Source organism: Setaria italica, chromosome VIII (genome assembly GCF_000263155.2).
Source record: "Setaria italica strain Yugu1 chromosome VIII, Setaria_italica_v2.0, whole genome shotgun sequence".
Classification (NCBI taxonomy): domain Eukaryota; kingdom Viridiplantae; phylum Streptophyta; class Magnoliopsida; order Poales; family Poaceae; genus Setaria; species Setaria italica.
In genome coordinates this window covers 228469-253276 of record NC_028457.1, presented here as the reverse complement: position 1 = coordinate 253276, position 24808 = coordinate 228469, and the positions used below count along the sequence as shown (strand labels likewise).

Genomic DNA, 24808 nt, shown 5'->3' with positions numbered 1-24808 from the left:
TGCAATAATGTAAATGCATGCGATTACCTGGAACGCATATAAACTCGTCGTGAATGGACGGATAGTCCCATCATTGTTAAAAGACGGCTTCTTGTCGACGCCGCCTTCTTGCTGAGAAGAGGGTGGTGGAGGGAGAGATGAGTGCGGGTCGGTGGTGGAAATGCCGTTCTAGGTTTGCCGGCCGTCATGCATGGTACTGTACGGTCCAGACATCGAGGGAACGCTTCCTTCCGTTGCTGTCTATGAGCACATATTCATGGGAGTCCCTCTAATCTCATGCAATAGCACACACACGTACACTCCACCACTTCACGCCGCTGTCGACACGAGAGTGCATGGCGCTGACACGGATTACGTGTCATTCTCTCCACTCAATTTTGGGGCTTGGATCAAATAATTTGACTCGATACTGTGATGAACTTAAGCTTGGCTCAATGAACTCACTCGAGCTCAGCTCTTTTACAGTCTTAGTCGATTCCACGATCGGGTCAATTTCACCTAATCATTTTTTATCAGCGCAGGAGTATTTTTATGCATAAGGCACATCTACATGTAAAACATCTTACATATCCATGCGACACGTGGCGTAGTGATACGCATGAGAGGTAGGAGAAGAATGCACATGGGGTTTGAAAAGTAGGGTAAACGTGGCACACTACATTGATAGCAATAATATTGAGAATTGTAGTGGCCAGCTGCACGTACGCTTATTGGCTATTACATATAAGAATCCCGCATGCACGTCGTCTGAGCAACCACCACGCAGAGGTAAAAGGAAGAGGTTCGAGGCAAAGCCTTCGGTCGCAAGCATTCCCGTTTCCCACCTTAACCCTCCTCCAAAGAAGAACTAATCAAAAGGAAACGAAACGTGGAATTATCAAAACAGTAGGCGACACAGATATCAAGTCATCATATATAGGGTAACTGAAATATCAAAGCCTGCTGAAGAAACTTACATTGTAGTTAATGGGAATGAAGTATCAGTGGATATGTACAGCACCAGCCGCTGCTCCAGCACTGCACGCGCAGTGGAACCATACGTGAACAAAAACAAGTTGGGAGCACAAGCCATGGTTGTCTAACTGTATGTGCAGGATTCCCAGATATCTTACCACAGAAAGCAAGGGTCCTTGCTTAAATTTGCTATGAAAAGCAAAAGCAAGTGGTTTTGCTCCTTCTCCAGGTCCTCTAATGAATCCGCTGGATGTGCACAGAGGAATATCATCAAAGAATGGTTAAGGAATAACATTGAAACGCAAGTTAATGATCAACACGATGCAGTAAATAGGAAAAGTTTGCTCTTACACTAGTGATAGTGAGACAAGTGGAGATCTCCTCACGTCATATACAGCAAGAAGGCCACGGTACATTTCATTTCCATCTTTGAACGACAATGCCAGACGCTCCCCTGAAGCATCCCATGCTAATTTCTCTATGCCTCGGCTAGATGAAGCAATGAAAGCATAAGTTTGTGAATCAAAGTAAGATTCTAGTTTAGGCTATAAGAATGGATGACCTTCCTAAATACAAAGTTTACTAAACGAAAACATGTGCAGTGCAGTGGTAGTAAAAGGCAGATTCTGAAGATAATTTATGGAAATAAATAGTTGCATGCTCCCGTTAGTTAACAAGTGCTTGTCTTTTCTTGTGATCCTATAAACCTATGCTATATACATTAATAATGGATTCTGAATTAGATAATATGAGAGTGGATATACTGCATAAAAGATACATGGGAAACAAATTATCAATTAATTGCCAATGAGGTTAGTTGAAATATCATCAGCTCAAATGAGGATGCAGGATGGCAAAATTATGTGGCATGAGGTACACATATCAACAGCTTATAATTCTAATGCCTCTGACATTACCTTACAATCAGGGAGGAAATTTCTGGAAGTTCAACCGGTAGGAGATGGGCATCTGAAGAAAAGGAACACGGGACAAATTATCAGGATTCATCAGACAAATAGTACAGCGCTAGTTTTAGCAACAAAATTTTTGCAGGGATATCTGCACATACCTAAAGATGGTGGCTTAGATGAAAAGTGAATTGAGCCAAGTGTTGTTGAGTTAGAAAAGGATAACAATGCAACACGACCTTCTGGATCCCAATTCGCTCCCTGAGAGGAACCAAAGTAGAAATAAGCATACACGGGAAACAGACAAACAGTAGAACAGATACCATCCAATTTGTAAGGAGGGTACAATGGATACATTATGTGTTGCTGCCAAGTAGATTGGCCATGAAGCAAGATTATGTATTGCTATAGCTTAGATACAATCCAATCAAACTAAGCTTTATGCAATATTTACAATATTCAAATTACCAAACTAGAGTTAGTCACTATTAACTGCGGTGATAGCTCTCGCACCGCTGCGCTCTCCGCGCTCCCCGCTGAACCCCGTCACCGGTCCCCACGACCACCCCTCGCCGGCGGCCACTCCGACACCGGCGACCACCAACCCCGCGACTGCAAGCGTCCGCGCAGTCCTGCTAGCTCCGCCTCCTCCGGCAATGGGGATGAACGTCGCTTCGTGTGCGCCCGCCGCGACTCCCCTCCGACTCCGCGTGGACGTGACGCTGTCGGCCGCACTCCCTCACCGCCGCACCTTGAGCCACACCCCGGTTGTGCTCTGCCTGCCGCTCTCCCCATCCCCCGGACGGCGGCGGGTGGTAGCCATGCCACCCCACATCCGCGTGGCTCCCAAGTTTCGTCAACGCTGCAACTGAACCCGCCGCGGCCTCCGCTTCGTGAAGGGCCGTCGGGTTCAGGGATCTCCTCGGACGACGACATCGCCAATGCTCTCTATGATGAAGACATGCCCCCCGGCCACTGTGACAGCCGCTCGGGGGAGGTAACCTGCTTCTTGTCCCGGGACGCTGCCATGGACGCGGAGGAGGAGCGTCTCCATTTCTCGCTCCTGGCGGCGGCTCCGGGTGCACCTACCGATCGACAGTCTACGCCGGGCCATCGCTGAGCTGCTGGTGGCAGGGTCGGATAATTTCTCGGTGCGCCAATTCTGGCCTGAGAGTTTTCTGGTGTCCTTCACGTCGCAGCGCGCCAGGGACGCGGCCTTGGCCGCGCGGTTCGTGCCGGTTGGAGAATTCTGCTTCTCTCTCCGCCCATGGACGCGGCTGGTGCGGGCGAGCGCCGACACTTTGTTTCTTCCGCGTTTCTCTGGAGCTGGACGGCATCCCCGCGCATGCCTGGTACGCCCGCACGGCCAGGAAGATTCTTGCTCCTGGATGCTGGGTGGAGCAGGTGGTGCCCGCCTCCAGCGATCGACTGGACATGAGAACGATGAAGGTGCAGGCGTGGACGAACAATCCTGCCCGCATTCCGAAGCGATGTAGGCTTTGGATCGCGGAGCATGAGCAGCAAATATCGTATGATGACCCGATGATGCAGCGTATTTGGGGGAACTTGCCGCCGTACCTAAGGCAGAAGAAGGGCTTAATCTACGACATTGTTATCCGGCTTCGCCATGTAGCGGATTTCCGCTCCCGCACGCCGACGCCGTCCCCGTCGCCTCCGTCCAGTGATGGGGATTCCGGCCGCGACGGCGACCCCGATCGGAACTACTCCGGCAGGGACGGGTACGGTTCGCGATTGCATGGCTTCCATACAAGGTAGGGCTTCGAGGACGGCTCCTTCAATTGCGACGACGTCGATGCCACGGGTCCCAGCTCCAGGCGCGTCTCCTCGGCGCCGTCGTCGTCCGGGACGCTGCGGCGAGCTGACATCCTCACGCAGGCGCCCACGGTGGTGGCTCCTCTATGGCCGCGGTCCCAGGGCTGCCCGCCGATGATGGAGGGGCCCACGTGGACGCCCACCACTACGGTCCGACCTACGACTGTTCCTCGTTCGGGTCCCGAGGCCATGGGCTGCCCGCCCGTGAACGACTGTGCTGGCACTGATACGTCCAGCAGGGAGTGTGACCTGGGCGCGGCGCGGCCATGCTCTGCCACCGCGACGTTGCTACAGTGTGAGTGTCGGGAGTCGGGAAGGCTGGGGAGGAGCCCACACGCGCCTGCAGCTCCCTCACTTCCCTCAGCTGACCTCACGGTAGACCTGCTCCTAGCCTACCTGCCATCCACGCCCCCACCACGTGACGACCCCATGTTGCTTGAAGCCACCCAACTATCACTGTCGCTGGGGAGCCGGGCGCCCTGCGACGGCGGGCACGGAGTGTTGCAGGTCTGGGAGCATCCGACCCCTCCCTGCACGTACTCTAGGCGTCCTCGCAGCGCCATGGGAACTCAGGGCGTGCATGGCTCGCCCAGCGTTCCCCACCTCCTCCCGTCTGAGCATGAGCCGCCGGCGCAGGGCGAGTCCACGCCGTGCGCGGCACAGCAGGCATCACCACGATCCCCTACATCCTCCGTTGTGGCGCGAGAGAAAACGGAGGCTTTCCTCCACAGTGTTCGACTGTCCTTGCAGCTCCCTCTGGCGGAACGCCCACCGGTCAGATCCGCACCTCTCATCGCCACGGTGACGCCCCGTCGTAGCAACCGGCTCGCTAACAAACCTCTCAATGCAGCCGTTCGCCCATCGCGCAAGGGTGAGATTCTTGCCATGAAGAAACTTGGTGTGATGTCACAGGACGCAGACGGGGACTGTGCTACCCCTCGCAACTTTGACAAGTTCCTGTCTTCCACCGTGCAACCACAGCATTTTGCTGCGCTCCGCGACATATTCCCGCTGGCCAATGAGCTCTCTAATGCCCAGCTAATGCAGATTGCGAGCCAGGCGGGAGAACTCAACGCCTAGGCCGCCGACTCCAGCATCTCCACAACACGGGTCGCCGCTGCCACAAATGGAAGTCGCTAACATAAATGTTCTGGTGTGGAACGTCCGCGGCCTGAACGCACGTTCCCGGCGCGACTCGCTGCGCGAAGTTGTATCTGACACGACGGCGTCAATCGTATGTATTCAAGAGACGAAACTCAGTGTAATCAGCGATCGTATGTTCTTCATTGGATCAGTAAAATCCCCAGCTTTCGGTTGTATCTGGCGAGCTTGGGCTCCTCTTCGAGTTAAGCTTTTCATGTGGCTTGCTATGATGCAACGACTATGGACCTCGTCTCGCCATAAGAAACATGGACTACAGAACTAGGACGAATGCTGTCTTTGCTGCCAGGATCCCGAGACCTCTAACCATCTGGTTGCTAACTGCAGCTACACGAAGCAGGTCTGGCACTCAGTAGATCAAATGACAGGCAACACCTCCTTCCTGCCAGCCCCCGGTTCTTCAATGATGGATTGGTGGCTGCTCCGGAGGCGAAGCTTCCATGGCGCCAGGAAGCAAGGGATCGACACCACAACTACCTTGGTCTCCTGGCGAATTTGGAAAGAGCGAAACAGTCGTGTCTTCAACAGAGATCCGCAGCGGACACCGCAACAGCTAGCAGCAGCAGTCGCGGAGGAAGCGGCGCTCTGGTTCACGGCCGGGGCGCACTGCTTGTCTAGTGTAGGATGGCTTTTTGATAGTTTGTAACGCTATCTCGACCGATGGTGATGGTCGTTTACTGTCTAGGAGCTCCCTTCTCGCGTAATTAGCCCCTAGGATCCCTACTACTGTGTGCGTGCACCCGGTTTCGGCCCGTGTTGTATGAGTACTATCTATTTCTTCTTAATTGAATGATGCGCAGCTCTCCTGCGTATTCTAGAAGGAAAAAAAACTATTAACTGCAAACAAGCATCTATATTGTTTCCAAAAGAATTTATCCACCAAATAAGCAAGTCTCATTTCGTTATTCTTTTTTATAAAATCAAACTATTGTGAGCTGTTGGGACTACAAATCATTCAGAAACTATTGAGAATAAAAAAATATAAGGTTGTTATGGATAAAGAAAATAAACTGTATTTGTATTGAAATCCAAGGTTCATATGCTATTTGAAAATAGGTATGCTCCTTACGCATCAGTTAGATGCTAAAGATATCAACTTCAAGATAACTTATATGATAGCCTAACTGATCCCATATAACCTCTAAAGGAACAAGAAATCTATAAAGTGCATTAAGTTGCTCACTCCTTCACTAAGGAGTATTGTGCTCCAATGTAAAAAAAATGTTCAAAAAATAGGTATCTAGGACTGAGTATCTTACTTACAGACACATATCCATTAGATGAAGACCAAGGTTCTGAAGTCCATGTGTTTGTCTCCCAGAAGTGAAAAGTTCCATCGCTAATATAAAATGAATTTTGTAAATCTTTGGAAATATTAGTAACTAGAAATATCAAAATCGAAATGGAAATTGACCATACAATTTAGCAGCTAGAAGGTAATCTCCACTAGGTGACCACCGCAGTAGTGATATATTACTTAATCCACGCCGTATAGGAGTACCCAACCCTGTAGCAAAAGAAGAAGCTTTCAGATATAAGTACACAGTTCTATATCAACTGGGATTCGTTGTCTGAATTTAGAAAAAGGTAGCTATGCCTACCTTGAGAAACATCCCAAATTGTAAAAGATGGACTATTGCAGGAGGCAGATGCCAAGTATGTGGAGATTTGTCAAGGAAACTATATATACAAGCGGTTAGTTCTCCCCACAAATAACTACTACTCCTTGTAAACTTTCATGTATGCACAGTGGATGTAGACATCAGGAATTCAGCAAAAATTGAATTTTATGCAGTTAGCCCACATTAATATTGAAGTTTAGTTTTAAAACAAGATATATGAAAACAAACGATAGCCTTTGCCGGATGCTTATGAAAATTTATATCAAGGATATCTTCCATCAGGCTTCCAACAAAGTGCACTAACTTGCTCAGCAGAAGAATCACGAAGAACATCCACCAGTATCCACTGATCACCAGAACGAAAGGCACTAAGGGAAGAAGAGGTGACCCCAGCTTTCATGAATGGAGCATTGCCAGGATACGATGCTGACCAGAGGCATATCCCTCCCTTAAAAAAGAAAATGATCACCTTAATCTAAAAGTAAAATATGCCAGCAATTATTAAGACACGACAAGAGTGAAGCGCCGTGTTAAAGAGCTATATGATCAGGCAGTAGTAATACACACTTGCAGGCAACTGCAATCATCTTGCCACTATTTGGTCTCCACTCAATTGCCTTAACATGGTCACTTGTCAAAATGCACGGCTCTTTAGCATCTGTTAAAAGGGTTGGTCATTATTATGTGCTGCAACTAAGTTGATGGATATAGTTCAGATCATAATACAAGAAAACAAGGTAGGCAGATCTCACCTGAATCCTCAAAGTCATGTACTGTAACCTGGTTCTTCCCAGACACAAATGCTAGACAATGCTTGTGCGGATTCCAACTTATTTTCTGGGTGTCAAATTCTTGTAGCAGATTTGGCTGGTAAAACAGAATGACTATTCATGAGCATGAGTATAATGATTTTCTTAAAAAGAATCACATGGAGGAACTTAGCTAATTCAACAATGAGGAGGCAAATACAGGGTGCTGGATAAAAACTTGAGGCTTTAATTTTGAGATAACTTTGTAATGACAGCAATTTAGAAATTATGATGGGAGTGATCAGCAAATCCATTCATAGATCCACAGCTAATGCTAACATTACTATGCGAAAGCTACTGAACCAAGTTACAATCATGTAGGCTCACTGTGGAGAAGTGAGAAACAGGCAATGCATTCAGCCTCTGGGACTGGACATTGACATTTCACATTCTTTTACAAGAATATAAAAGAAAATTCCTGCCAACCTCTTATAATGCACACAGAAATGGTTCAAGTGTGCAAGTCTCTGTGGGTGGACAGAAAGATACTTGGGGCACATTGGAGTAAATAAAGTAGTTCAGATACAGCAATCCAACTCACTCCTTGTGGAGGGAAGATCATCCGTTTGAAGAACTCTGATATGGAGGAAGTCGCACTAGCTGCGGGTACATTCTCATTGGACTCAGTTTGCTCAGCAGCAGGGGCCTCGCGGATGTGGGGAAGAGCGTCTGGCTGGAAAGGGATGGGGCTGAAGACCATTCCCTGCAAATGCCAAGCCCCAAATTGATAAAATCCGTCGGTCAGGTAAGCACAATTCGCTTCTCGTAAACACAAGTAAAGGCGAAAATTTCTAGGAAAGTGAACTGACAAGGACATCCCCGTATGCTTCCTTGGCGCGGTCGTCGGACAAGGCATCTGCCGCAACTGCGAAAGAGAGACCAGGGAAGGGGGTGAGATGAGCACAAATCGCTGATACCAACTGATTCAGAGGTCGTCGAGCAGTAGGAAATCGATTAGATGGGGGGTGGGCACCTAGGTCGCGGTTGATCTCGCAGACAGTGACGGCGCCGGGAGGAGGGAAGCTCGGCATCGTCGGCGACCCGCTTGCTCGTTCCCTCCCTCGCGCCTCGCTAGGGTTGGGGACTCCGGGTTCCCAATCGCAGCAAGGAATGGGGATCGAACTCGACCAATAGACGAGGCAACGTCGGGGGTAGAAGCGGAGTGGCTGGCGCGCGCGGCTGCGGAAGCAGCCGATGGGAGAGAGAGGGGGCGGCGGGTGGTTGGTCGGCGGCGAGGCGAGGCAGCTCTGCTGTTGCTTAAACCCCCCAAAACAGTAACGTATGGGCCCAACGGCCCAAGAGGCAGCCAGGCCCAAGAGGCAGCTGAGAGCCCAACGCCACCCGAGAGAGCCCAACAGAACCCTAAAAAAGATGATTTTGCCCATGTAAACCCCACCACCTCTCTCCCTCCTCTCCTCCCCTTCTCCCTCCTCTGCTCCACACCGCAAGGGCCCTTCTCCCTCCGCCCGGCCGCACCTCCCCCGTTGCTCCACACTGCCACCCTCCATCCGGCCGTGCCTCCCCCGTTCCTCCTTGTTGCCGTAGGGGTCGGTCGCGCCCCTCCACGTCCAGGTCGCCGGCGGCGAGAGCGGGACCCGAGCTTCCTCTTGTTAGGGATTGTGATTTCTACAGACTATTGGAGGGAGTCGTGTTTTGATGGCCGTCATGAAAGAAAGCGCAGGGGTACGAAAAACTACAAATAACTAAGACTCGTGAGAAAAGGAAAACATTGGACGGAGTCAAGTCTGGGCCTCGACTATGAAGAAGAAGGGTACCTGAGACCTGAATCGTATCGATTGCCTAACCAAAGCACAGAGACAACATTTCATATAGGAGGCAACGCAACTTGGGTCGATAGTCTGGTCTCCCTTAGCTTCCGGCCGGACTCCAAACACGACTTGATCTCGGATTCCTCCTCCCTCCCTCCCTTCTCGGAAAAATGAAGAGGATATCGTGTTGGTTGGAAACTGGAACACAGGCATACACAATCCTGCACATTTATACCAGCATGCTACTATGCATTTCACAATCACTTGTTTAACATACCCTAATATTTAACCACCTCAAGAATAATAATAAATAAATACACTACGCAACATGGCGCTAACCAGCATGCTACCCTGCCCCATACAACGCAAGGATACAGTCACACATCTCCTCTTATCTACTGCGTGGTCACGCTCTTCGCCAGATTCCTTGGTTGGTCCACATCGAATCCACGGAGAACTGTCAGATGGTACGCCAGCAACTGAACCAAGCAAACATAACAAATCTTGTTCAGTCAACAGAATTGCACGTAGTGAAAACTGCAAAGGGAGGTTGAAAGATTCCACAGACCTGTAACGGAATTATGTTAATCACGGGCTGGAGACAATCTGCAACCCCTGGAACTTCAATAACTCTGCAGGATCCATTAGAGCATACAGCAGATGCATCTCCCTTTGAGCACATCACTATCAGGCGCCCTTTGCGTGAAAGTAGCTGCTGGATTACCGATTGTTGCTTGCTGCAACAGGTGGACAACTTGTTAGGCAAAACCTTGTTACTAACAATAAAACCAAAAGCTGAACTGGTTCCTTTCCAAAGTGCTCGATTACCTGAAGCATGCATCACGTGTTGCAATGACAATGATGGGAAGGTTTTCATCCACCAGTGCCAGCGGTCCGTGTTTCATCTCACCAGCAAGCATGCCTTCGCTGTGCATCAGCGCAACCTCCTTGACTTTGAGGGCGCCCTCTAGTGCAGTGGCATAGTTATAACCTCTTCCGAACACAAGGAGGGATTCTGAATCGATCAAGGAAGAGGCAAGCTCCTTCATCTCAGCATCAAGTTTGAGAACTTCACTGACACAGCCTGCATCGTAGAGTACACACGTTCAGGAGCATCAGTCAAAAACAGCATTTTGCTTGGCAGCATAATAAACTTTGTATCCATGGCAACATACTTGGAAGGCTGGTAAGTCCACTGATGATAGCATTCCTTCTAGCTTGAGTGGATATTTGATCAGATCCAATAGCCAAAGCCATCATCGCCATGGCTACTATTTGACTTGTATATGCCTGCAAGATTGGCAGGTATGTTAGCACATAAGAATTGAGATGGTAAAAAAAAATGAGGATAACCATTACAGCAAGAAAATTGTAATAGACCAACCTTGGTACTGGCAACACCAATCTCACAACCAGCATTGATATGAACTCCACAATGAGTTTTTCTCGACAGTGTGCTTCCAACAGTATTTGTTATGCCAACACAAAGGGCTCCGTTTTCTAGTGCATAATCAAGAGCAAGGAGGGTATCTGCTGTCTCCCCTGACTGACTGACAAAAACTGCAGTGTCTTCCCTATAGATGGGACCTTGTCTGTCCAGCAAGTCACTTGCAACCTCCATAGTCACAGGAATACCTATTATCCAATAAAGCAAGAAAAAAGGACTTAAGCTACAGGATCGTTAACTAAATTCTAATCACTTTGAGGAATTCCAAAATTTTCCCATAAAGGCAATACAGCTGTAGTAATTGATCAGACCTACCTGTCAGTTCTTCCACAAATGGTCTTGCAGCTAAGGCAGCATTGTAACTTGTACCACAGCCTATAAAAACCACCCTTCTACAACGCCTAATTGTTTTGAGATGTTCCTTCAGTCCACCTAAAAGAACCTCACCATCCTTTAGCCTACCCCTCATTGTCGTTGTCAAAGAATGTGGCTGTTCATGGATTTCTTTTTGCATGAAGTGATCATAACTTCCTTTCTTTATTTGCTCAACTTCCATCTCAAGAACAGACAATGCTCGTTGCACAGATGCTGGCTTCTCTTTGTGAGGGTCAAACTTGAGGATTGACACACTGCCATCCTGCAATGCTTAAACCAATCAGGCATAATAGAAGGTCGGGAATTATATTTCTAGGATATAAAATCATGGTGGCAGGGAATCAAGAATAGCATTTATGATATCAAGGTCTACAAAATCTCAAATTAAAATAGAGGAACCTTCAAAAACAAAAATACCAGCAACTTAAAAACCAGAAAATGCATGTAAACTAACAAGCAAGCCTTTAAAGAATACCTTAATATGAACAATTTCATTATCTTCAAGAGCTAAATAGTTCTTTGTATGTTCTACAATAGCACATAGGTCGCTGGAGAAGAATAATTCTTTGGGCTTTCCATTTGTTGTCAAGGCTTTGACATCATGAAATGGTTTGCCATTTTGTTGACCACTCAATTCCTGGAAGGCAAGAGAGCATGATTTGTATATTATAAGGAAAGAATTCAAATTCAATAAAGACAATTATAAGAACCATACAAGTGCAATAACAAAATGTGAATTACAATCATGTAAAGAACATATTACTGAAAAGGTCACTCATAAATAAAATCAATCTTGAACTACTTAACTGCATGGTTCTTAAGATCGAACAGTGTTATTACTGAAAAGGTCACTCATAAATAAAATCAATCTTGAACTACTTAACTGCATGGTTCTTAAGATCGAACAGTGTAGAGAAAAACATGTGGCAATTAACAGGTTCATTACTATATTGAGTACAGGGTGGACCTTGTAAATAATTTACCTTGATGAGAAGATTGTTATAATAAAAGTCAATTCTAGGATACTATTCCATCCAAATAATGGAATTAACATCTTCTTTAATGCTTTATGTTTATTATGATGCTGTTTTCCCTGTCACATATTTTTGAAGTAGATGATGACAAGAAAAGGTTAATTTAGTGCCTCACTACAACAGAAAATGAATCTCAGAACAAACATGCAAAAAAAGAAAATTACTTCAGTTTTCTCATACTAAACCTACTCAATATATCAAGGGTATAAGAATGTTATTTCACTTACATTGACACCAAGTATCAGTGTGCTCCCTCGTTTGCATGCAATCAATTCATTTGGATAGTGTGGACTCTTAAAGATAAGTGCGTAGGCTCCTTCCAGCTGCCTCATAACTTCCATAACAACTTGGCTAAATGTCACATCACCTGAGGAAATGAAAAACAATGTAAAGAATTTCTTTAGCGAGAAGTCACAGATGAGTTCAGTCAGCAATTATATATTCGGTAATGCAGCAGTAAGTATTCTTCCATGTTTAAGGAACTCTCTTGTCAAGTTTGAAATAGTGTGGCGCCTAAGAGTCTCTACATTCTACTAGAAAGTGTTGTGCACAAATAGCATATATGTGTATCAACTATTGCCTTATCTACTTCTTGAGGACAATATTAATGTTCTAGCCATAGTGCAATGCTCCAAGGAAATAATTTAACAGCCCTGAAAGAAAACAATTTTAAGAGAAACTACAGACTAAATGGCCCAGATAAATATCAGAGGGTACATCTTTTCTGCTTTTGCTTATGGCAGCAATATTGCAATTTCAAGATAAAAGCGCATTACCTTCTTCATCATGAGATTTATCGAAAACAAACTTTGCTAGTTTAGGGATGACTTCTGTATCTGTATCAGACTCAAAGGTGAAACCATGCCTAGTTAGTGTCTCTTTCAGGACCTGGACAAATAAGTCAAAAGATCAAGTTAGAATTACAATTTACCATGTTATCATACGATGCCATATTAGTGTAAAATGGTAAATGATCACATACATTCAAGTTTCAAATGGTTGAGGCTTGAGTGTCATAAATGTCCAATAAATATAAGATGAAATTTAAAATCTAACATTGAGAATTGTGAATCCTTATTTACACAATTAAAACAAAAAAAATCCAGACTGTGGCGAAACAATCTTCAGAACTAAAAAAGACAGTTCTTGATATTCCATTTGTTAAACAGTAAATAATACTGCAGTAACTGTTCCTTAGTACCAGTAATTTTATGAGCTTTTAAACTGATGGGCAGATTCCCTCCTTAAAAAATAGGAAGGAAAGACATTCCATGTGGAGGGGCTCAAAGCATAGACTTTCACATGGGGCGCAAGTTGGTACAGGCACGTGGTTTCAATGATCCGTGTGCACTAACAACTGTAAAGATCATATAGAACAAAACAAACAATACGCAAGGATTCTATCAAACAATGTCACAACAAGTTTATGATGATGCCACTATATGAAACAAACAATACAGTTGTATTATAAAATATCACAACAACAGAGTAAGCAGACCTCATAGTTGGTGATGATGCCATTGTGGACGACCAAGAACTCATCACTGGCACCAGAAGATTGGGGGTGGCTGTTTCTTGGAGCAGGCACACCATGTGTGGCCCATCTGGTGTGGGCAATTCCAGCATGCACATTGAATGCAGCATCCAGGTTCACATCCTTCTCATCGACCTCTGAAAAACGCAGACATGAAAGCTGGGGTAAGATTTAGCTTCTGAGCACTCCGACAGTTCATGGGTACGTCGAGTACCAAAAGTGCGATGGAAACTTTGTAGCATGGACTCGGAAGGAGATGCAAAGGGGATGTCTTCGAGTGCCAACTTGCATAAGATATTGACAAATGTCACGAAGAAAGAACCCTGATTGATCCGAATGGCCAATTCAACATTTGGAATTTCATAGAACCATGCATAATTCGAGATAATGAGAACAGGGATGCTGAATTTTGGGAGTTGGCGATTCCAGTAGCAAAGAAATGGCAGGTGATAGCAGTAGAAGTGTAGAACTATCTAACTTCTAGAAACACGTCAGCAGGTAACAAAATTCCCCCGAAATTGGATCCGAAACCCCGGCCAAAATCGAAGCTTTACAGATGGAAACAGGCAACTCATCCCCAAATAAAACAAGTCGCGAAAAATATCCTATCTTTGCGCCAGGAAGCGTTCAGGGACGAGAAGAGAACTGACCGGAGTAGACGGATCGCACGAGGTTCTCGATCTTGCCCTCCTGGCGGAACACAAGCGGCGGCGCCCCGGCGTACGGCGCATCAGAAGGGGAAGGAGAGGAGGAGGACGCGGGGCGGTCCGCGTCGAGCGCGATCCCGGAGGAGTCGTAGCCTCGGTACTCGAGGCGGCGGAGGCCGTTGAAGAGGACCTCGAGGATGTAGCGGCGCTCCCGCGACACATTGTAGTTGAGGTAGGCGAAGATCCCGCACATCCTGGCCGGGGGGGCGGGCCCTTCTAGAACCTTGTGCTCCGGAGGACAGAAAGGTTCTAGGCACTACTGTGGGAGGGGCAAGGAATTGCTGGGCTGGTAGCGGTGATTTTCTACTGTACAGACCCGTACGATACGAGAAGAAAAACGGTTTTGTAGTTCCGTCGGCCGGCCGGCCGGAGAAGACGACGAGTACGGACGGTGGAGGAACAAGGGAAGAAGAAGCCGCGTCGTTTCGAGGGCCGCCGGGGTGGACTCGTGCCAGCACACGTACTCCCTCCATACTCTCGCAAAGAAGTCGTTTTGGACAATACTTGGATCAAACATTGGGAATATAAATCATGAATAACTTTGTTGAGTTTGGAAATGTGAAAGCCATATAAATAGATTTGTCTTAAAAAATACTTTCATAAAAATATACATATATCACTTTTTGATAAATATTTTTATAAAAATAAGGAGTCAAAGTAATACTTTGGAGACCGTGTTGCTGTCCAAAACGACTTCCTTTGCGAGTACGGAGGGAATATTCTATGTGAGAATACGAGGGGGGTTAAATGGAAATAATCGGATCCCCGTGGTGTTAGGCAGCACTCCACCTCAAAAAAAAATAGTTCTACTTCATCAATTTCACAAAACTTTCTACCAAATACGTTTAGTTCCACAAACTTCAGCTCCAGAAAAAATTTGAAGGCTAATAGTTAGATCCATATTTTTCCTGAAGTATCTCGAAGGGTGTAAAAAACATCAATTTTAGACTTTCTCGTGGAGTTCGCCGGTTTGCTTGCGAGGGAGCGATGCGCAACCCTGTTATACTGCTCTAACAATCTTTGAGTTTACTCTTACAAGTGTTGTTGCTGTGTGTATATCTATCCTAATTAAGATAAAAAATTTTAATGATTAGATGGTGATGATCATGGCCGTCGCGTGGGGTCTCGCCAGGATCCGGGAGGTCCTTCCAGGCGGATGTAGTCGTACATGACCCCCAAGAACTCGCCAAAGGCCCTGCTCTGCGTGATGCTCAACCTGTTCTCGCCTTCCTGCAGCAGGTACCCCCTGATTGGGAACTCGAAGCTCCACTGCACGCCGTGGATGCCGTGCCGCGCGATGGCGTTGCCGCCGCCGAACTCCGGCGTCGTGAACAACCCGCCCCCGTTCACGTGCACCTAAATTCAGAATCGAAAAGCGATCAGATCGAGTTCAGTACGTTCAGAATTGTATTACAATTACAAGCACGATTATATTCAGTCTGCTGCAACCTGCAAGGATTATTCGTACCTGCAGTCTGGACATCTGAGCAGCTGCAAGGGCGATGCGCAGCGTGTAGGTGCCGTCCGCGACGACGTGGTCCAGGTTGAACCTTATCTGACGCGTTGCTGGCACGTTGCCATTGCCTAACTTCCTTCAAAATCGAACATGTACAAGTCTGAATTGAAACATGCAGAAACGAAGAGACAAGCAGCACTGACAGAGCTCTTGAGCATCAATACCTTGTGACATGCGCAAAGAACCAGTCCTTGGAGTGGTCGCTCTGACCGACCGTGAGGCTCTGATCGCTGTCAGGGTACAGCCTCGTGCCATATGCTTCCGTAAGCCATCAAAGATGAAGAGCTTACTTTTCCCTGTGCAGAAACAGCCGGTTGGCGTATCTGGGGTCGACGTCAGGAATGAAGAACTCCGCGGCGGTCCCGTCCGGGACTCCGATCTCCCACAGCGTCGGGCCTGATCTTGGAGGCAAGAACACGAGATCACCGAGGTCGATGGCGCAACCTGGCGTTACGGTCACAGCACAAGTGTACATGTAGTCTCCAAGAACCCCGGGGACCCATGCGTAGAGGTTGTACACCCCTGCCCGGACATTGCCAATGGTGAAACTGCCGCAGGACGTGGCCGTCGTCCAGAACTGATAACCCTGCACAACAGTACACATCACAGCATCAGGTGTTCATGATCTTGGCTGAGTTGTTCAGAACCACTTCGATCAACTTGCAGTCACGGAGCAGACCGGCACACGTACCTTGCACTCTGTCGCCCAGGAGCCAGGCTGCCCGGGCGCGGCGAGGCCGATGTACGCCATCCGGGTAGGCATGTCGTCCTTCCTCATGAACCTGTCTCTGACCATGAGCCTTCCGGTGACGGAGCCCCTCTTGCCGGCCTTGGCGAAGTCCGGTGATTTAGGGAAGCTGTACGGCCACTTGCTGACTTCGGTTTGCGCCTGCGCCTTGGCATCCTGCCAGAGAGCCCGGAGATCACCGTGTTTCGGGCTCGAGTTGAGGTAGATGAAGACTGGCCCCAACACCTTCTTCCAATACTCGCCACCGCCGATGTTGAGGACAATGTCATCCCCAATGTAATGCGTTCCCAGAAACATCTGATATATCTTGATTGAAACTGGGTTTTAGACTTGTAATTCAAAGGAATGTCAGAAGTTTTTGTTACAGTGAGGGAGGTGGGTCCGACGTGGGAGGTGAGTTCCCTCTTCATGGGGCCGCCGCTCTTGAACTCGTTGCTGGGGGTGATGACCCAGAAGCCCATGGGGTTGGGGTGATTGCTGCTGATCCATCCATGGACGACGTTGTCCTTGTTGTCCAGCGAGTACTGGTACTTGTCATCCACCTGAACAAAATTCAGAGAGGCTCATGGTTCTGTCTGAAATTTTAACTTGTTCTAGTAGCAATGTAGCATGTCATGCATGCTTCGGTAATTTACCTCTCCCTTGAACTGTGGCTCCTCAGGGTTAACGAGAAGAACAGCCTCCTTGTAGGCCAGTGCAGTGCCTCGAGGCTCGTCTCTGTCTGCCGCGCTGGGCATGTATCTTTGTATGTCGTCTGAAATCGCCATGTAGTTGAACCTGAAATACACACGTTTGTTGTAGGCCAAAAAAAAGTCAGCTCAGGCAAGAGAATTCGTGGCAAGTTCAGAGAAATTGCTGGTCAGTGTCTTAAAAAAACAAGATGGGTACTACTCACTTGTCCGTGTTTAGTTTGAAAGCGAGCCGAGCCTCTGAGATGTTCATGGCAGGCCAGTTGCTGGTGTGCTCAAAGATGGCGTAGCAGTAGAACCCAGAGCTGCCTTTCAGCATCACAAGTCTGAAATGAAAGTTTCATTTTTGCAAATCTCAGTGATAATTTGCTACCATTTCACGAGGGGGAAAATTTTAAATTACGTAAGTTTGGTCGTTGCGGGATATGAATCTGAATAATATAATTAATTGCGCTCACCTCTTGTCAATGTTGAGCCGAACACTATCTTGACATGATGGGTTATATGTACTCCTGAAAGAAAGCTCCACTTGCTCCTGGCTTGAGGATATGACCTTGAACTCTGTACTGTCCAACCTGTACATCAAATGCAGTTAGTTGCTTATAAAATCAATGCAGTTAGTTGCATCCAAAAGGACCCAAGCAGTTGCTGCACACGCACAAATACTTTCGTCAGCTGCACTAGGACCGTGAGGTCGACTACATTGCAGTTCGTCCTATGACTTGGAGATCGATTGGTATGTTTCAAAATACGGGATATTGCGTCTTGGTTGATCCTCTGTTTGCAGCTGCGCAATAATCTCTGACCGTGTTGGCTCTCATCCTATTGCCATGACCGTCAATTCACTTGATTTGAGGTCAAATTGGGTGGTTCTTACATCGGTTAATCCCCATCCTTTCAGCGCACATTCATAGAGTACCTGGCTGAATTTGCTGTCTACAAAATGCAGCGTCACAATGTCTAGATTGAGAACCTGAATGGTCTTCTCTGTCTGACGGCGCTGCCATAAACCCAAGTCGTTATTGGCAGCAGCTAGGAGCAGGTATATATGGTGTGTCCGGTCAAGAGCTTTTAAATTACAGAAAATTTATGATATGTTGTGAGACGCAACTAACGGTGACCTCCAACATTGCAACAGCACATATCTTCTTCTTGATGCAATGATAAATGTAGCAACTGTAGCAACAAACAACGGCATCAAGATTAACTAACAGAGGTTCTTTTTTTCCAAAAGAAATTTAACCAACAGAGCATGCAACATCTACTTTGAGAATTATCTAGAGTTGCAGACATGCCGGTGATGAGGACACACCAAGGAGGTGATGGGTTAGTGAAAAGATTATGGGGTTGATGATGAGCTGCATGCACTCACATGTCGATCATCCCTCTTGGGTGATCGGAGCCGGGATAGTTCCACACCACATCCCGGTACCTGCATGTATCATCAGATTTTGTATGAACAATCCATGCTTGCCGCCATTAGCGCAACAGTAGTACGGATGAATTAACGCACACTCCAGTAGTATATATGCATGAGTTGTATGCATTTAAATTACCCTCCCGAGTTCTCCTGGCCGGCGTAGTGCAGCAGGTTGCGCTCGCCGTTGTAGCCGACGGCGGTGATGTGGCCCTGCGGTTTGGACAGCGTCACCTGCACCACGCCATTGTCCACGAGCACCTGTATGCATGCACAAATGGCGATCGAGGAGGAGGAGGAAGAAGAAGAAGAGGTAAGAGATTGAAGAAAAGGATCGGAGAGGTAAGAGATTTGTAGTAGAGGCAGGCCAAGCCCGGCCGGCCGGCACGCAGACGCCGGGCAGTCGTGGTACGCGCGCGGTGCACTTGTTAGTGCGCCCTGAACGGACGATGCATGACTTGACGACGACGTTGGGCGGGAAGGTCTCGTAGCTAGCAGCTTGTTTCAAGGATGAGCAGCCGCCTCCGCCTGCCTGAGCACGACCACGAAAACCGATGGGCCGGCCGGTGACGATCGATCCAACCAAGGAAAGGAGGAGGATTAAGCAGTTGCAACAAGAGATCAAGTTGCATTGCACGGCCCACTTGCCCGTTCGGCTTTTTATAAAGGCCGGCCGGCGGCGGAGCATGGCTCGATCGGTTACCTCGCCGTTGCAACGACCAGCTCCCGCACCCGCCGGAGACGTACTCCCTCCATCAATCCCTCGATCCGGTTGCAACGATCGTTTTTTCCAAGAATACGCAGGAGAGCCGCATATCTTTATATTAAGAAGGCAAAAAATGATAGAACGTCCGGTTGCAATTAGGAGTACATCTCTGCTTTACATCGTCATACGTCGGCAAACTTTGATGAATTTTGTATATACAGCAGGGACCAGATCGACGATCTCTCGTACAATTATACATCCAATTTCTTTGCATCCAAAACATATACGCAAATAATAGTCCAAATTCGTGCACTACTAGACAGATTGGCATGACTATGGACCACCAGATGACGATGTTCCTTGATCCACTGACTTGCTAGTGGTGGTTACTAGCGACATGCTTTCTCACAGTTAATCTCACTGTCAAGTTCCTTCCTAGCTAATAGCCACCAGCCTTTTTGACCTTGTTTGATTGTTGCTTCAATTGCCTTTTCCATTGGAAAACTTCGCTTTATTGTCAAATTGATTGGATGCCCATTTTATATACTTTTATGATGGGGCTTCCATTAGTATTGAGTACACTGTTACTGGTGCATGTAATTTAGTGGCTGAAATTACCGTTGCTGTGTGTCCTCTGATTAATAAACATAACTATGCACAGCAATGTACAAAATATCTCATGCAATAGAAAAGATAATAATAAAACCGATTTGACAATTCATCAATAATCAAATGTCAGAATTACAAATAAATGTGAACCACGGCACGTCTCACAGGGTTCTTGATGGTCATAGAAAAAATCCTTTTTTATGTTAAATTTTAATACTTGTGTACCAAAACTTGTTCGGAAGTTTGAACTTGTTTCCATTTTGTTAAAACTTGAAAACTTAAATAACATATGAATATTTTATCCCCAAGAGCAATTTAATTAATAGTTCATCATCAACTTCAGTGGAAATAAATGAACCAAACCAATATGAGTCTGTAATTATCGATATATGTTCCAAGAGAAACATATATGGGTACGTATCCGGTGGAAACCATTTACCCTATGCAACTTTGAAAACTATCAATCAAGGTCACAAGATGCTAATCCAATGGAGGTACAGGGAGAAACGGACGCCTGGCTGCAGGGGGATTCAGAAAAATGGCTGGCGGGCAGGGGGTTAAGCACAAAATAATCCCACCTAGGCTGGACAAAAACAAGGGAATGCTGCCAGTCTTCATGACATTGCGAAAATCTTCATGAATTCACGATGTTGCCTCCTCCATAGCCTTGGCATCTATGGAATGGCACCGGCTACAAGGCCCAAGAACCTTGAGCTCAACGCCCGGGGGTACTTTTGGCTCAACGTATTGCCTTATGTTAAAAAGTGCCCTTTCGGAATCCTGAAGATCCATTGTGCCCATCGTCCGACACCTATCAGTTAAGGAGTGCTTCCAATCATAGCCACGGGAGGTGTCCAGCAGGATGAATTGGAGCGATGATGCCGCGCTCCTGAGGATGTGACATGTCAGCTCAACCAGGCTCTTGGAAGAGCAGAAGCCGGTGATGGTCGCCTTTCTCAAGCTTCGGAGGCCACCATGGCGGAATGGCATAATCGCCACCCTTGATTGCATATCATACCATCTGCAACCAATTTGAATCTGCATACATAGATGCATCTCCATGTTAAATTTGTTGCTAGTAAGACTTAGGATTGACGGTTCTCAATCTAGCTAGTTTCTACCAACAAAACTCATCAAGAAAGCAGGTTCTCATCATTTGTAATGGCCAAGTAAATAAGTTATTAAATTGTACAGGAGATGAATGTCTAGCAATTAAAATACATGAGGTAGCATATGCAGGTAGCAATTAAAATACATGAGGAGATGATCAAGATTCAAGCGCTTACACGTAAGGTGAAAGTCTCCAAGGCAACACAAGCATCCAAAAAATGAGCCAAAGAAAAGAAGTCGTAGCCTTTGAAAAATTCACCCCGTTTGCCAAGGCAGATAACAAGATGCTTGAGGTGCTGAAATTTGTCAAAAATTGCTGGTGCCTTCAATTTCTGAAAAAAAATTAACAAGCAAACATCCTCACAATATTGATTATCTTTGGGATGATTCTATCTTGTAAATTGTAAATGCATGCAACATGCACAAATATTTGGTTGTACCTCGTTTACCGTTGATAGCATAAGCATTTCAAGATTTGGCGCAATGGAAGGGACATTGCAACCTACATACTGGATCAAGTCCGGCATGCCCACAACATGCATGAGAAGCTCCTTTGTCTCCAATGAGTCTCCAAGTGAGAAACTCGACAAAGGACACCCATTGTAGTTAAATGGGGAGAGATTCAGAGCATTGATCTCAACTGTCTGTAGCACTTGGCACATGTGTAGTTGCACGATCCTGAGCTTGTGTAGAACACGTGGTATCTTCAATGAGGTTATCATGCTGCATTTGGAGAGGTCCAGCCTTTCCAGAGCAAAGCAGCTGGAGAGAAAGAACCCTACTTCATCCCCAGTGATTCTAACATTATGCAGGCACACTGTCGACAAGCTCCTTGAGCAACCAAGCAGCCTAGGACCCTCTGTGGGATGGAAGTCACACGAGGCGAGGTGAAGAAACTAAATTGAGGTCAAGCTGCTCCCAGCCTCATCACATGACATAAGCGAGCTGGGGAAGTTATATTCAAGTTCATAGCATTTGGGCAACAATACAGCAAGCTCGGTAATTCCAGGCTTGATAAAGGCTCGGAGCCAGCCATCGAGAAGGTTGATGTCAATGTCCTTCTTGGAACAAGTAGAGAGGTTAAGCTTGAGCATCTTCACTCCAACGCCGGAGTGGTTCTCAAGAACATATTGTGCTTTGCTGAAAACGTATTTGCCTCTATCTTGACTCAGCAAGGATGGTTGTATGGTCACAGCCAGAGATATATTCTTGATTGAATGCCAGGTTAGGGTAGCGCCTCCAGAAAAATAGAAATCTACGAGACACGCAAGCCGCATCTCGCATTGTCATCAAGGAATGTATGTGCTGGAGGGCATCCTGCGAAAGATGTCGTGAGTAGCAAGTATAATTAACTAGAATAAAAATGCTGGTTTTAGTTTGGAATAAAAATGGTGGGGGTTACATAAATGTATATAAACTACCTTCGTTCGTTCTCAAATAAAATAATTAGCTTGTTCTTCATGCCTCCGAGGATCGGCATTTGTTTCCCACCTAGATTATATAAGTTGTATTATGATCCAATAGTAGTAGGGTAAAAAAGCATCGTGAGACCACTTTGGGACCCATGAACTAGGTCTAAGAACGGGCCAGTTTATTTTAACGTTACTTGATGTAGTGTGCGCAAACACAACTGAAACTAGGAGGATGTCATGTATGATTAGTAGTAATCAGCTGTGCTGAAAGTAGCTAGGAGAGTACCTCCGGAAGCTCTGGCACGGTTCCTTGGGAAGCAGCCTCATTAGCCTGGAGTGGTTGATGAGCAGTGCAGGGTGCGCCGCCATTTGTTTCATCTGCTGCAAATTAAAGCAACCCCCCGTGTGTATATGTCATCGCAATCCGTTTGGATCATCAAGTGCGTGTATGCATGCGTATGAACATGAATGATAATCGATGAACCAACGGCAGGTAAAACTTAACAATCGAAGTCACGATCCGATGTGATGAGGCAATTCAAGAAGCTAAAACCAAACCGGCTGGAGGCGAGGGGGCAAAGCACGTACTTGTGTTTGCGCGTGGGCGGCGGCGGAGACGGCGCGGCTGCCAGGAGCACGGGGAAGAGGTTTGGATCTCCTCCATGCGCTGCCGATCCTCGGAGGCTCGGATCGGATCTCCCTGGGAGAGTCACCAAGTTAGGCAGGGGCAATTGATTCGTCGGTCGCTAGGGTCCCGGAGGAGAGACACGAAGAAGAGACGGTGCCAGGAGATGCACATCTTCGAGGCCAAGAGGCCCAGACCCAGGCAGAGCTCCATACACTGGGTGGCCCAAATAGAGCCCAAACTTAACGGGACACCACTACATTTGTTTAACCTTTCAAGTAACTGTCACAACGATTTAATTATTCCTTCATGTTGAGTATTACATTTACATAGTACACAACGTGCTCAGTTGTCAGCACAAGTTAATTAATTAAGAGAGCTTACGTGCCCTAGTTTGGACACACACGCATATGTTCCATGCATGCATGCATGTTTGGTAGTATACACATATATTACCAGCTAGCCATGCATGTGGGAAAAATAATGTTGACGAGATATGAAGAAGAAATAAGGGTGGCCGACCTGCACAGGTGAGCACCGGGCACGTCGAGACCTGGACCAGCTCCCACCACTGTACTCCTTCTGTTCCGCATCCTTTGACTGAGTTTATATAAAAATATACCAATATTTTTGATGTCTAGCGAATTTCATTAGATTCATTATAAAATATATTTTCAAGCATATCTTCGTTAGATTCATTATAAAATATATTTTCATAGCATATCTATTTGTGTTATAAATATTGATGCTCTTCATTGTAAATTTGGTCAAATTTAAAACAGTTTGACTTAGAACAAATCTAAAGGGACACTCTTTGCGGGGCGGGGGAGTATATGTTATTTGTTCTCAGCTTGTAGCTCCTTTGAGGTCGACCAGACACGCAAGTAGGGGTGGTAAAGGACTCTCTAATTTAGTCTAGCAAATTTAAGGATTGAGCTCAATAAGAGCCAAACTAAAATACTATACAATTTTTAGCTAAATAAATATAGGTTGAGTTGGATTGTGAAGGAGATACGAGGGTTATGGTCCATTTCCACCCCTACGTACAAGCCGATCACACCGAGCAAGCAAAGCAAGTGTTCGATCGTTCCAGCCGGCCAGAATCTATCTCGTGGACAACTTACATATAAGAAAACTACTCCTTCCGTCTCAAATTACTATTCGTTTTGGTTTTTCTAGATTCATAATTTTTACTATGCATCTAGTATGTCTAGTATGTAGCAAAAATTATGTATTTAGAAAAGTCAAAACAAATAGTAATTTAGGACTGAGGGAGTAACCGCCAACATAGGGACCCGATTCACTACGATATATACAGTTAAGATTAATTATGACTGTAGTCGATTAGTAAATTATATGCTCTAATCATATGCGTGCAACTCGTGTGATTGAACGACATATGCCATAGGGCAAGCATGCATGTTAGTATAATGTATATGCATTGCATGTATATCTAGAATGCTTCCTTTCCCCCCTTTTTTTATGGGTAGTACCTAGCATGTTTTTTATTAAAAAAATCTACCCACATACGTTGTTGTGGACATATGACCTAAAATAACCCTAAATTACCCGCCTATATAAAAGAATAATCAAAATTAGCCACCTAAGTTTTGTACCTAAATCACTCACTTTACTATGTCATTGTAGGAAATAATCTAAAGTAACCTCTTAATTTCGACGAGTTGTTACAACTCTAAGTTACTTAATTAATATTCTTATTATCTGATTTGGACGGCGCAGCTAGCTGTGTGGCCGGTCACCATTCTAGCTTAAACCCTGGTTCAGGATGAGGACCAGCAACAAGTGGCGCGTGGTTGATCGTG

The 24808-nt window shown here is 46.2% G+C and overlaps 4 protein-coding genes across 6 annotated transcripts; all 4 read right to left on the bottom strand.

Annotated features, from left to right (window-relative positions):
• Positions 1-637: 637 nt before the first annotated feature.
• Positions 638-8521, bottom strand: LOC101756843 (aladin). Its single transcript, XM_012848390.2, has 15 exons — positions 8261-8521; positions 8097-8152; positions 7829-7990; positions 7231-7345; positions 7046-7136; positions 6751-6927; positions 6458-6516; positions 6276-6363; positions 6120-6195; positions 2024-2123; positions 1872-1923; positions 1306-1443; positions 1113-1200; positions 957-1017; positions 638-847 (listed from the first exon to the last, which is right to left on the bottom strand). The coding sequence occupies exons 1-14, from the start codon at positions 8316-8318 to the stop codon at positions 964-966; spliced, it is 1314 nt and encodes a 437-aa protein (XP_012703844.1). The 5' UTR covers positions 8319-8521; the 3' UTR covers positions 638-847; positions 957-963.
• A 747-nt stretch (positions 8522-9268) lies between these two features.
• On the bottom strand, positions 9269-14582 carry LOC101756442 (glutamine--fructose-6-phosphate aminotransferase [isomerizing] 2). The gene is made up of 11 exons (XM_004978385.4): positions 14097-14582; positions 13411-13583; positions 12689-12800; positions 12140-12279; positions 11354-11515; positions 10819-11140; positions 10441-10691; positions 10232-10346; positions 9885-10140; positions 9625-9793; positions 9269-9535 (listed from the first exon to the last, which is right to left on the bottom strand). Exons 1-11 carry the CDS (start codon positions 14344-14346, stop codon positions 9452-9454), a joined length of 2034 nt encoding a protein of 677 aa, XP_004978442.1. The 5' UTR covers positions 14347-14582; the 3' UTR covers positions 9269-9451.
• Positions 14583-15089: 507 nt separating this feature from the next.
• On the bottom strand, positions 15090-19027 carry LOC101785473 (probable rhamnogalacturonate lyase B; the record flags this gene model as incomplete). The annotated part of the gene is given in 10 exon segments (XM_022829356.1): positions 15090-15509; positions 15622-15745; positions 15834-16255; positions 16361-16714; positions 16783-16959; positions 17053-17194; positions 17313-17432; positions 17565-17681; positions 18479-18538; positions 18663-19027. Coding segments are annotated over 10 exon segments (2133 nt in total), but the record flags the coding sequence as incomplete, so codon positions are not given.
• A 1167-nt stretch (positions 19028-20194) lies between these two features.
• LOC101756038 lies at positions 20195-23158 on the bottom strand. Of its 3 annotated transcripts, none has more exons than XM_012848431.2 (6): positions 22949-23158; positions 22647-22741; positions 22370-22439; positions 21389-22265; positions 21125-21280; positions 20195-20876 (listed from the first exon to the last, which is right to left on the bottom strand). In XM_012848431.2, exons 4-6 carry the CDS (start codon positions 21668-21670, stop codon positions 20481-20483), a joined length of 834 nt encoding a protein of 277 aa, XP_012703885.1. In that variant the 5' UTR covers positions 21671-22265; positions 22370-22439; positions 22647-22741; positions 22949-23158; the 3' UTR covers positions 20195-20480. The 3 variants fall into 3 exon arrangements, with proteins under 3 accessions (XP_012703885.1, XP_014661158.1, XP_022684783.1); XM_014805672.2 differs by having other exon boundaries at positions 22647-22738; XM_022829048.1 differs by lacking the exon at positions 22370-22439 and having other exon boundaries at positions 22647-22738.
• Positions 23159-24808: the final 1650 nt, after the last annotated feature.